This window comes from Aedes aegypti, chromosome 2 (assembly GCF_002204515.2).
Source record: "Aedes aegypti strain LVP_AGWG chromosome 2, AaegL5.0 Primary Assembly, whole genome shotgun sequence".
Lineage (NCBI taxonomy): Eukaryota > Metazoa > Arthropoda > Insecta > Diptera > Culicidae > Aedes > Aedes aegypti.
In genome coordinates, this window is record NC_035108.1 from 169,638,946 (window position 1) to 169,651,636 (window position 12,691).

The window sequence follows — 12,691 nt, forward strand, 5'->3', positions numbered from 1 at the left end:
TAAACTACAAGATGCATTAGGTTAACATTACCATTTTAATTTTTAGTGAAATTTATTTAGCGAGATAAAGTGTTTTGTGGAGGCTCAACAAATGTAGAAATCTAAAATTTTTATTCATTTGTTTAGTAGGAATCAACAGATAATCTCGTCAATCGAATTCTCAGCAAAATAAAAATCATTTAACTCTGAAAAATTAAAGGTGTTACCATAAATATGTTGAAAGTTTACCAATAATTTTTAAAATTTATTAATGGTTATGTTTTAGTTATCCGTAACTAATCCTTCTCAACTTCCATAATTTTTCGTAAAGTCATATAGTGTAAAAAAGGTAGGTTTTGATTTTTTAGGTAAAACTATCAGGATCTTGTAAAAATTTAGTCTAGGATTTCTTCCGAAAATTTGGAGAGATTCTTTGAAAATTGTACCCGGGACAAGATGAGAATAACAACATTATTTTGCTCAGAAATACATCAGAAGCACTCATGCTAGTATTCAGTCAGAACTGCATCAAGTATTATGTTGAAATCCATAGATATTGTGATTACTATGCTGATTAAGGTTGTGGTAATTTTGGCATATTTGTTCTTTTGGTCATGAACGAATCTTTAAAACCGCTCTTAAGATTCACATTTTCTGCATAAAAGTTTACCTCTCAGTCTTATATCAGTTGATTTTTTTTTGCGATAGATAAAATAATGTAAGATAATGTAAAAACTCTGTCCAAGCTATTATAAAAACAGTATTGTATCTACGGTGAAATTTCTTCCAGGATTTCTTTTGCTTCGTACTCAAGATTCTTTGAATATATTTTTAGTATTTTTTTCTAAATCTGGCCTATGATTCAATGAAGTTGTGCTTGAACAACTTGGCTGTAACGCGTTTCAAATCTTAAATCAAATTACAGGTATTAGATTTATTTGTAAAACAGTAACATCGCCTATTAAATCTATGAAGAAGCATGCTTAGAAGCTAGCTGTTTTACATATTCATTATTTGCCAACTTCTAAAATTCATAAATTCAACGAATTTATATCAACAACTTCAAGAACATCTTCCAAAAAATTTCAAATTATGAATTCTGCAATCTTCTAAAATGCTTTCAACATACCTTTTTCTCTTAAATTCCATCATGTTTGGATATTCCAAAAATGTTTGGATATTCCAAAACTAATATTTTCTATAAATTGTAACTTGGAGGACTTGAATTGGATAAGAATTGGTCTTCCTGTGAAATTAAGTGGTTTCTTGAAAAATTGATAGAAGAAGTCGAGTACGCGGAATATGAGTTAAATTTCAACTTTGAGACTCAAGGGTATATTGGTAAAAAATAATCAGGAATTTCTTACATTTTCCATTGCGCACGAAATTATTTTGAAAAGTTTGTCAAGTACGTCACGCATTTTGACGCCCCCTGAAGGCTGGCGCCCTTGGCGGTTGCCAACCTGGCCAACCGCACGCTACGGCACTGGATGTTGGTCACACGAACAGTCGCGACATTAGCATTCTAAGGCTAATGCTTCTACTATAATTGCCTTGAATGAGCAATTAGTTCGATACTTTAGACAAACTTTGCGAACATCAAATCAAAGCAGCCTCTGCCCAGGCTTTTTGATTCAAGTGAGGAAACAAAGAGTGCCGCCTATCGTGGTCAGTTGTTCCGAATTTGGAGTACCGTTTTGATTCATATTACGGACACTTAGGGCCTCAATGAAGTATAACCCATCAGAACGCATATAAAATAAATCAATCTGTCTGATTTCTAGGCACTATCGAGTCTTCAAAACACTTAATTTTCGAATGGTGAGAGAATATTTTGTTTCGGATACATGAATAATTTTAAATAAATAGAAATGGGTGGACTTTTCATGATTCTTACTCTGGACGCTTCCTTACTTTTGCCCCATATTCCGGACACTTTGATTCAAATTCTGGATAGCTCATGAAAATCATATAAAGACAAGTCAAATCATTATTTGAAATTGGCAAACCACTAAAAAGGCGTCTGAGGCAGTTGAGTATTATAAATTTTCATAGATATCTATAGAAAATTTTGATTAAAATGAACCTCGAATGTGTTAACTTTTGAACGACAAAAATTGAAACATTTCATGTGAAATGTTTCCCATACAAAGTAGAGTGTCCGGAATAAGAAGCTGTCCGTAATATGAATCAAAACGGTATATAGGCAGGAGATCTTGAACTCCATTAGGGGAATAAAGGTTCCCTTCCGAATCGCAAATCGCAAAATCGTTTTTTTCCGGAAACTATTAAAGATCGCGTACTTCTTCTCAAACATCTTGCAGAGAAGAAGTACAAATGTTTTACTTATGACGACAATACTGAACGTTTGTTCATTGTCATCTTGAAAGGTCTCTCAAGTGACTATAAATCACTCGAAGAGACCAAAAATTGAATAAATGATTTACTTGGTAAAATTAACCTGGAGGAAATTTTCTGAACTCCACTCAGCGCCGGTGGTCTCAAAAGTGAGGTCATGGTACAATACATTGCCGCATGGATGCTAAATGCATGATTTGCGAAGGTTCTTCTCACGCTAAGGACGTCCGTCATGCGAAGGAAGATAGTAAAAAGTTTGTATGCGCGAATTGCGGTGGCAACCATAAGTATGACTTTTGGGATTGCCCTTCGCGTAGACGAATCGTCGAGGTTTGTACCAGGCAGATGAACGGTTATGTTTTTCGTTCCCGGAATTCCCCTGGCAGAATTTCATACAATATTCATTTTTCAGTGGAGCCTTTCAAACACAAAGTTATCATACTCGAATTTCATTTCCGTTATTACCAAATTAAAAAAAAATATACAACGTATTGGAATCATTCGACAATTAGATAACACATTCATGTTTTGGATAAGTAAAACGACATTTTATTGCTGGCGAATTATAGCTTTTGGAACCAATCGCAATTTTGAGACTTGTTCAAATAGGGCACCCTCCAAAGATTCCTTCAATAATTCCTCTCTAAATATCTCCAGGGACTCTCCCAGAGAACTCTCCAGGAATTATTTTGAAGATTCCTTCAGGGGTAATCTCTACCGCAATCCTTACAGCATTTTCTTCACTTTGCCAGAGATTCTACCCGAAAAAAATTGTTCGCCATGATACATTGTAGACCGGTTCCGATAGGACTCCTAAAATATCTAAGCAATTTCTCCAGGGATTTGATAAGGGGTTCGTACAAGGATTTCTGCAGAAAAATATTTACAGGGATTACTTTAGAAAGGAAGAAATTCCTACAGGAATGTATCTAGTGATTCCTTCATATATTCCTCCAGTTTAAATTTTTACTGGGATTCTTCCAGGAATTTCTCTCAGAAATCCTTCAAGATTTCAAGATTTTCTTACAGAGATATCTTCAAGGCTAAACTTTTTTAATATTATGGAGGAATTACATACAGAGAAACATACAAAGATATCCCCAAGAAGTCTTCTCAAGATTCTTCCCGGAATTATTCCGAAAATTTCTTCCGGGATTCCTCTCCGTATCGCTCCAGTAAGTCTACCAGGAATTTCTGCAGGTGATCTACAACTCACAAATTCCTCAAGAACTTCTTGCGGGAATTCTTCTAAAGTTACTACGATGAAAATTAGGACACGAATTATTGTAAAGATTTATCCAGATAATCCCCCAGGGATTTCCCAGGAATTTCTACAGTGACTCGTTCTGTGCCTTCAAAAAATCCTTCAGGGATTTCTCCAAGAATTCTTCTTGAAATTCTCTACAAATTCCACCAGCAAAATCTCTACAGCGATTTTTCATGGAATACTTCCAAGGATTCTCCAGGAACTCTTCCAGAAGCCCTTTAAAGACTCATACAGGATTTTCTCTAGAGACTCATCTTTTCTCTAGTAAAATCTCTACAAGCAATTCCTGCAAAGATTTCTTTAGCTTTTTCTTCAGGAATTTCACAAAGGATTGCTTCTGAAAAATATCTGAATGTTTTCTTCTAGAAATTGTTCTGGGGATGAGCTGGTAGACACTCAACTGCATATTTAAATGAAACATACTTTTCGTCTACGAAGTCTCTCTTTCAAAAAAGCCGTTGAAAAAACAAAGACTGCATAGCCAAAACCATATTTGATGTTCCAGGGATATTTTCAGGAATTCCTCCAAAAATTTCCTCAGGAATCCCTCGATAGACTTCTGCAAGAATTTCTTCAGGAATTCTTCTAGGAACTTAACCGGGAATTACCTAAGGGGTTACTCTATTTTTTCCTAGAGTTACAAAGCATTTAGCCGCATCGACCAAAGAGTGCGGGCTCAATTCCAGCTTCAATCCGGAATACTTTTCGTTAGGAACGTGTTTCGACTGTGAAATTGGGAGTTGCATGCTAGTCCGTTGTCTGGTGCGGTGCTTCCTTCAAAGGACAAATCGTCCACTGGAAGCATTTACGTGTTTCTTCACGTGGTTTCTCTGATTTACGTGGTTTCTCCAAGGATCGCTAGATTTTTTTTTTTTATTTTTCAAAAAACTTCGTCAGGAAAGCAGTTGCTAGGGGAATTTCTAAGAAAATCGCAGATGAAATTCTGGATGAATTCTTATTCATTATGATGAAATCCCAGGAGGACTCATGGGCGAAACTCTGTAGGAATTTCTAGAAGAGTTCTCAAATAATTCCTCGGAGGAGTTTTAGGAGGCTCAGAATCTCTGGAGAAATTTTAAGGGGAGTCTCTGGAAGATTACCTGAAAAATCCTTATAATAATTCATGTAGCAATGTTCCCGGATGCATGCCTGAGAGAATTCCTGAAGGAAGCTCTTAAGGAGTCCCTATAGGAATTCATGAAGTTATTTATTGTAGAATCCCTAGATTAATTCCTCCAGGAGAATTTATGGAGCAATCCCGGAGGAAATCTCAAGAGGAGACTCCTAGGAGAATCTCGAGAAGACTTCCAGAGAAAATTATGGAAAAATAACTGGAGAAATATCTGGAGAAATTCTTGAGAGAGATATTCCTGGAAGAATCCATAAAGGAGTCCTCGACCAGATAGAAGAAACAAGATTATAATGTGTTGCTCTGATATGATTATACAACCATTCCATGAAAAACCGATCTAGTGGGTCACCGAATTCCGTGAAATTCAAAAGTTATATTTTTTTTAATAAAAATTTTGCAATGTCGCGATTTTTCTGATCACCCTATTTCGGGCCCAGATAGCCGTAGCGGTAAACGCGCAGCTATTCAGCAAGACTAAGCTGAGGGTCGTGGGTTCGTATCTCACCGGTCGAGGATCTTTTCGGGTTGGAAATTTTCTCGACTTCCTAGGGTATAGAGTATCTTCGTACCTGCCACACGATATACTCATCCAAAAATGGTCAATTGACATAGAAAGCTCTCAGTTAATAACTGTGGAAGTGCTCATAAGAACACTAAGCTCAGAAGTAGGCTTTGTTCCAGATGGGACGTAACGCCAGAAAAAAGAAGAAGCTATTTCGGAAATGATCACCCTTATCAAAAAATCCAAAAACACATCATGTATCCTTATTTCGGTTAAGGAACAAAATAGCAAATTTTCACGGAATTCGGTGACCCACTAGATCGGTTTTTCATGGAATGGCTAATGATTATATGCACAAATGCCATGTCAAAAATATAACAAATGTTGTAATAAATCTGTTACAAAATTTGATACAAGTTGAAAACAATGTCATCTTGATAATATAATTATATCAACTTCTGTTGTTTTTTAACAGCTTTTGTTACAATTTGTAATAATCTTGTTTTGTGATTCTGGTCGGATCTTGGAAATGAATTTTGGAGGAATATCAGGAGGAGTCCCAGAAGTAATCTCTGGAAAAGTTCCTTGAGGATTCCCGGGAGAAATTCCTAGTAAAGATTTTACTCGAGGAATCACAGGAGACATTCCGGCAGCAACTCTTAGCGAAATCCCTGTAGAAATATGCCTGCAAAAAATCCTAGAATAATCCTTGGAGGAGCTCCTAGCAAAATTCCTGAACGAAATGCTGAAGGTATTTCTGGAGCCCTAGCGGAACCCGTCTGGTGGCGAACAATTTTTGTCCTGGAGGAATCTCAGGGGAATCGCTTGTGGAATCCCTGGAGAAATCGCTGTAAGGACTACCGCGTTTGGGAGGCCCAGCGGTAAACGCACAGCTTTTCTGCTAGACCAAACTAAGGGACAAGGGTTCGAATCCCACCGCTCCAGGCATAGAGTATCTTCGTGCTTGCCACATGATATACAAAAGCAAAAATAGTCAAATGACAAAAGTCTCCGTTAGTAATTGTGGAAGTTCTCATAAGAACACTAGGCTGAGATGCAGGCTCTGTTCCAGTAGGGACGTAACGCTAGGTATTTGGCATGGTGTCCATTTACATCTGGAAGAAAAATCGTGTATTTTGAGCCGTCACAAGATGGAACTATATGATGGTCTGAAAATGTCCACATCAAACTCTAGAGGAACCGGTTCCGGAATACTCTGACCAAATCCGGCCAATTCTAAGTGTTGGTCCTCTTGGTGTTCTTGTAAATCGGACTGAAAAACCATGAATTTTTAACCGTATATAAATTAATGTATAATGTATGAACTGCTGAATATGATATATGCCACTTCCTTCTGACACAGGTTCCAGGTTCCCTTGTAACCAAAATGGCCACAAAAATTTCCAGGGTTTCATTCTTGGGTTTCATAACTTTCATATAAAGCTAAAACAACGAATAAATAAATAGGTTAATAAATTAATAAATAGGTTTTTGAGAGCGTTTCAAAGCCATGGGTTATTTATGACCCTTAATGCATAATGTGTAACTTTTACTTAATGAATTGGGAAGGTTAAAGCCTCAGAGAATTGAAACTCATCAAGAGCATCTAAAATAAATCATTATGTTAGATTCCTCCACGTTATCGAGCCTTCAAAACACTTATCTTTCGAATACTGGACAAGGATTTTGATTTCCCAACATAAATAGAAATGTGGGGCCCAGATAGCCGTAGCGGTAAACGCGCAGCTATTCAGCAAGACCATGCTGAGGGTCGTGGGTTCGAATCCCGCTGGTCGAGGATCTTTTCGTAAAGGAAATTTTCTCGATTCCCAGGGCATAGAGTATCTTCGTATCTGCCACACGATATACACATGCAAAAATTGTCAATCGGCAAAGAAAGCTCTCAGTTAATAACTGTGGAAGTGCTCATAAGAACACTAATCTGAGAAGCAGGCTCTGTCCCAGTGGGGACTTAACGCCAGAAAGAAGAAGAAGAAGAAATAGAAATGTATTGGTTTTCCATGATTATCAAATTGATCGATTAATTCAAAAAAATACCAATATTATTTTTGAGCGAAACTGCGGAACATCTGAGATTTATTTTCATTGAAGTAGTTATTCAAGAAAAACTTAATATTATGCACGTTAATTTTTTAGGTTCAACTTATTTTATACTACTACCAAAATGCTTATTTTATCTAAGCAATGAATACCATTTCTAAGCATTTCACTTTCATCCCTTTTCTCCATACTAGCTTCCACCGCACAACACGTAAACTGTCTTTATAATCACCCTCTATTGTATTTCATTTGAATTTTTCTCTATACCTCGCCCTTTCGTCCGTCACTATGTGCCACCCCTTATTGCGAATCTCGTTTTTCAACCTAACTACCCCAACAATTCGTTCTAGGAAGTAGAAGAACTACGCCGTCAAGTTGCTTTAGAAACTTCTTCCACTAGTAAACGGGACAAATCCGATACTGAACTGCCATCCGAGTTTGAGTGTTGTTTTTGCACGTCAAAGGTACATTTTTTCTTCTTCCATTGTATTACCTACTTGATGTAATTTTTGAATGATCCATTCGTAGATGTCAAATCCCCTTATTTTCTACTTTGGTACAAATACCACCTCATAATGTTATGAATATTTTGATTGTATATACATTTCCATTTTATAGATTTGCGATTAGGTCTTGTTTCATCTTATGATTTCACATTTAGATGAACATCAAAATATGACATTTATTACAACATAGGGAAAATTTGTAGCAATATTCTACTTCTTTAATTTTTCGTTTATTAGTTTCTAGTCTGATTAACATTTCCGCAATCTATCCCTAAGGGCGTGCCTTTTCCAATAAAGCACATTAGCAGGAATGGCTTGAATCACTTCCTTCCCTTCTTAATGAGGCACGCAGCGATATTGCTATTTCAAGCTCATAAAAAGTCATTTAGAAAGATGTTCGGCCGTCGTCGTTTTGCTAAAAATACATCAATCTGACAGGACCTTTGCTCGTAGCGCATGGAAATACCACTGGAACCTCCCTTCTCATCAGCGCTGCTTGCCATTCAGTTGCAACATGTGGAAATATTCAGCCCTGTTAGCATGATGGCTCCAGAGCTTCACCAGCCGCATCAGAGGCAGAGAAAATGATAATGATGAATAAAAAATTTAACCAAATTATCACGCTATTAACCTAAATTGCCCCTTATAATTTCACGCCTAGTAGCCCCCAAGTTTGACAAGACACGTTTGCTTTGCACCCTATATATCCTAAATAATTCTTCCTTGGCTCCAACCAACTCCTAACGAAGGCTGCGTCTCCAGCATATCTAATTCAGTGTTAAATGACGACCGCAAGTGAGAAATGTTTTTGTGAATAGCATAATAATGCGCTAACTTTTCCATCCGTTGAACCTTTACTCAAAAGCTTCGCAGTAGGATGGTTGAAAAGATTTTGCTCTCAATTTGCTTCCATACTGTTGTCCCTACTTGTGAAGTGGATCGCACGAAAGCTACCCGACCTACCCATCGTATTTATGAAAATTATGATAAATGACGTATTTATGTGTAAGACACTTAATTTCACCAACTTTTCCTAACATGAAACATTCGTTTCGCACAGTCGAATTGGATAGACGTTGACTGATATTCCACGCCATATAAAATCGAACAGCTTAGTACAGCCAATGAAGATGAGAACAAATATCAATCAATAATAGCTATAGCAATATTGCTAGGAATAATTGTATCTCGTGTAACAAGCACATCCTAACCAGTCAAGTATTTCTGTCCGCACACGTTAAGCTGAGCAAAGCATATTTGAGCGTATTTCAGCCATGTTGACAACCATTTAGACTAACACGATGCACTAACACGTTCACTCTACACAGAAAGCGCTTGACAGAACACCACTCGAAAGGATCACTCTACCTTCTAAAAGTACTACATACATACACTCCCATGCAAAAGTTTGGGTTCATCCTTCTAAAAAATATACAGAAATGCTTGCATGTCTATTACGGCTTAAACCAGCCGACGGTGTTTTGAAAAAAAAAAACCTGAAGATCGTAGAATACAAAAGTCAATTTGGACAAATTGAGATGTAAAACTTTGATCCCACGACTCCCAAAACGCTAGACTGGGCGCATTAACCACCTACGCCACAGAACGCGTAGTTCCCATGGTCGATCATATGTTGAGGAAATAAATCATGTTTTTCAGCGTGTTTTTGAAAAATGTCACAACTTTAAAACTTTTATATATAAGATTTAAAAACTGTTTAGAAGTTAGAATAACTCAGTGCCTTTTGAATGCGCCATAGATAGTTTCAGTTGGACATGTAATTACAGAGATATGGTCAAAACACTTTTGTATGGTTTTTAGGGGGTGAACTCCAATTTTTGCACAAGAGTGTATTCAACATTCATTGTTATAAGTTAAGAAAGCCCTCTTTCGAAAAATAAAAGACGTTTTGCATAAAGACATGTAGCATACATTTGTCGGCTCCATCCCATTACCCCGAACGCCATTACCCCGAACGCCACTACCCCGAACGCCACTACCCCGAATGGGTCACTACCCCGAAAGCCATTACCCCGAATGGGTCATTACCCCGAACGCCACTACCCCGAATGAGCCATTACCCCGAATAGTATGAGATACAGTACAGTATCTTGTTTTGCGTGCAAAAATGCGTCTCAAATGAAGGCTGGTAATTAATGACACATAAAATTCGTCGTTAAAATGTTCATCATATAGGGAGACTTACGGCTTCGGCACCATTCGACTATTATCGGCAACCAAATTTCAAACGCCAAATACACAGTATTTTTCTATCAAAACACATCAGTGGAAACATTCAGATGATTCTTTGTTCTGCCCGCTTTCCGCTGGCGAGATTTTCGAGACTAAACAAACGATATCGCCGGAGATGCCATCAATTCAAATGAGCACGCCTCAAAATGCGACTGATTTGGAGCTGCCGAAGAGATTCACCAGCAGTTGTTATGGGAAAGTTGCCGAAGAGAATGAGGCTGCCGACAATAGTCACACTGACAAGGGATGTTCGCAGCGTTGTAAAAACGTTTCCAAAAGCCTTTTGACAAGTCTGTCGGTGTAAATCGATAGAGGATTGAGCAACGCATAAATGTAAATAGACAAACACAGAATTTATCTGCTGATGTCCGAGAAAATTATAAAAGAAGCACGGCATCGGCTTAAGCTGCCGAGAATACGTAAGTTCCCCTATTTTCCCTTCTTGTATATGCCAGCTATTCTTTCGAAATATCTTGATGGCAACTATACTCTTCTCATTCTTTCTGAGACAGTGCCTGTTTATCAGCTCAGTGGGCACCTTCGCAATTCAAGGGTTCATTCACAAATTCCATTTCGTCAAAAATTGCCATTTTTAACACCTACCCACCCCCTCGTACTTTTTTTGTATGGAAATTCTACATATTGTGAATGGGCTGTAACATTTTGAGGACAACCACCCACAAACTTTTTTGCTCCCTTCAGCGTTACGAAATTTGTGAATGGTCTTTAATAAAATAAGCCTTTTATTGACTGAAAGGAATTCGAATCCATAACCCTCAATATGATGTTGCTTAACAGATGCATAATCACCGGTATTTGGACTTGTTGGTGGTGTTCATATTTCAATTTTGTTTTTGAACAAATATTTTTCTTTCTTATGAATATAGGTTGTGTCATAGCATCACGTTGTTACAGTGATCATTCACGTCCTAGCTGCAAACATTTCACCAGAAATTTGCCCTTCTTTTTTAAATAGGCTGTTCTTTCACGATTTTGTTGGATAAGCTAGTTACTAATATTTCCATATAGAACAGCTTTTTATAAAGGAATATATCTTGAAGGCATTCACTTAAGTGATTCCTGCTATAATTATAATCGGAAATTTTCCCTTTCTTTTATCTCCTTGTATTAAAACAGACAGGTCTCTTATGGATTTACTCACCACTTTTCTGCCATCAACATTTCTTCATTATCTTGAATCAAAAAAAAATTTTTTTTGTGGGTACCTCACAGAAATTTAAATAAATGATCCCACAAATCAACAAAAGTTCTTACTGTAGCGTCAATCAGAGGCCGCCGATTTTTCTAACATGTACAAGTATACAAGTGCGATAGCGAAACGGTCGTCTATTAGGTTGGTTTTTAGGCGGGTTCCATAGAACAAAACTTGCAGCGACTATCTCAGGGTGAACTTCCATTACCATCGTTTACGAAACAAAATCTTTAAGAAGATCTTAATCTTAATGCCCGACACCTATAAAAATGAGTAAAGGCTACCGACGTCCAATAAGAGAATTTACTACATATTGTAGCTATCCTTCTCATAATAAATTCACCCTTCTTTTCGAAATAGGCTGTTCTTCAGAGCATTGCAATGTGGCTGTGTGAATCTTCCCAAAATTAGAGGACAAAACTTAGTGTGTAAAAATTATTTGCTGGACAACTAGCTGCTTTTTTATCTTCAAATATTTGAAAATACATTTTTGACCCAAACTCGTAAAATACTCGAAAGGAATCGTACAATTATCTCCCCACTCTCTAACTAGAATATGTCTCAAAATGTTATCCATTCGGGGTAATGGCGTTCGGGGTAGTGACCCATTCGGGGTAGTGGCGTTCGGGGTAATGACCCATTCGGGGTAATGGCTTTCGGGGTAATGGCGTTCGGGGTAGTGGCATTCGGGGTAGTGGCGTTCGGGGTAGTGTCATAGAATCCATTTGTCATATACTAGCATAATTTGAGCCCATTATGCAAAATAACAACGCCAAACATTATACGCAAAGTCTTATATCCAATAGTACATCACGCTATGAAAAGAAAGAGGCTGTGCCGTTATGTTACAAAAAATCCTTTCACTGCATTAACCATTTTGACAAATGACAAACTGTATTTGGAAATGCTTAGCCTGTCGTACTATCAGGATATTCCCAAATCACTACATACAGTCAACGCTAAAGTGCCCAGTTGTTTTATTTTATTTTTTTTTTTTTTGTAATCACAAAAATCGATAAAATCTTTCATCAAAGCTGGAAATTCTCTCGTTAAAATATTTGTTCTTCATGTTAACAATGATCTTAGTCATACACAGCCAAAAAAATAATCTGTTTTTTTACAAAATTTTAAATTTTATGAGGATTAACTCCTCTACCGGCAGCTTCATTTTTACCACTAAAAAATATTCTGATCGCGATAACTTTTTGTTTCTTGATATTTTTGCAACATTTTTTTACAAGTTCTCAAAAAACTCTTCCAGTTTTAGAATTTGAGTCGATATTGATAATTGATCATCTCCAGAGATATTCCAAAATTCCTTGGGGGTCCGACGCGTAGCTATAACCCACGTAAATATCTCACGCTACAGATTTTTTATCGTATTCGGATAGTCACTACTCGGAATGATACATTAATGCGA

At 37.2% G+C, this 12,691-nt stretch overlaps 1 protein-coding gene across 8 annotated transcripts in view; it reads left to right on the plus strand.

The window, feature by feature from the left end:
* The window catches only part of LOC5572202 (potassium voltage-gated channel protein Shab), a 365,295-nt gene that overhangs the window by 312,072 nt on the left and 40,532 nt on the right, over positions 1 to 12,691 (plus strand). For 7 of the 8 annotated variants that reach the window (XM_021843099.1, XM_021843098.1, XM_021843100.1 and 4 more), the window contains one exon: positions 7,650 to 7,763. The exons of the other annotated variant lie outside the window; for it this stretch is intronic. In XM_021843099.1, coding sequence (XP_021698791.1) covers positions 7,650 to 7,763 — 114 coding nt within the window. The remainder of the gene's footprint in view (positions 1 to 7,649; positions 7,764 to 12,691) is intronic. 8 annotated transcript variants of the gene reach the window in all.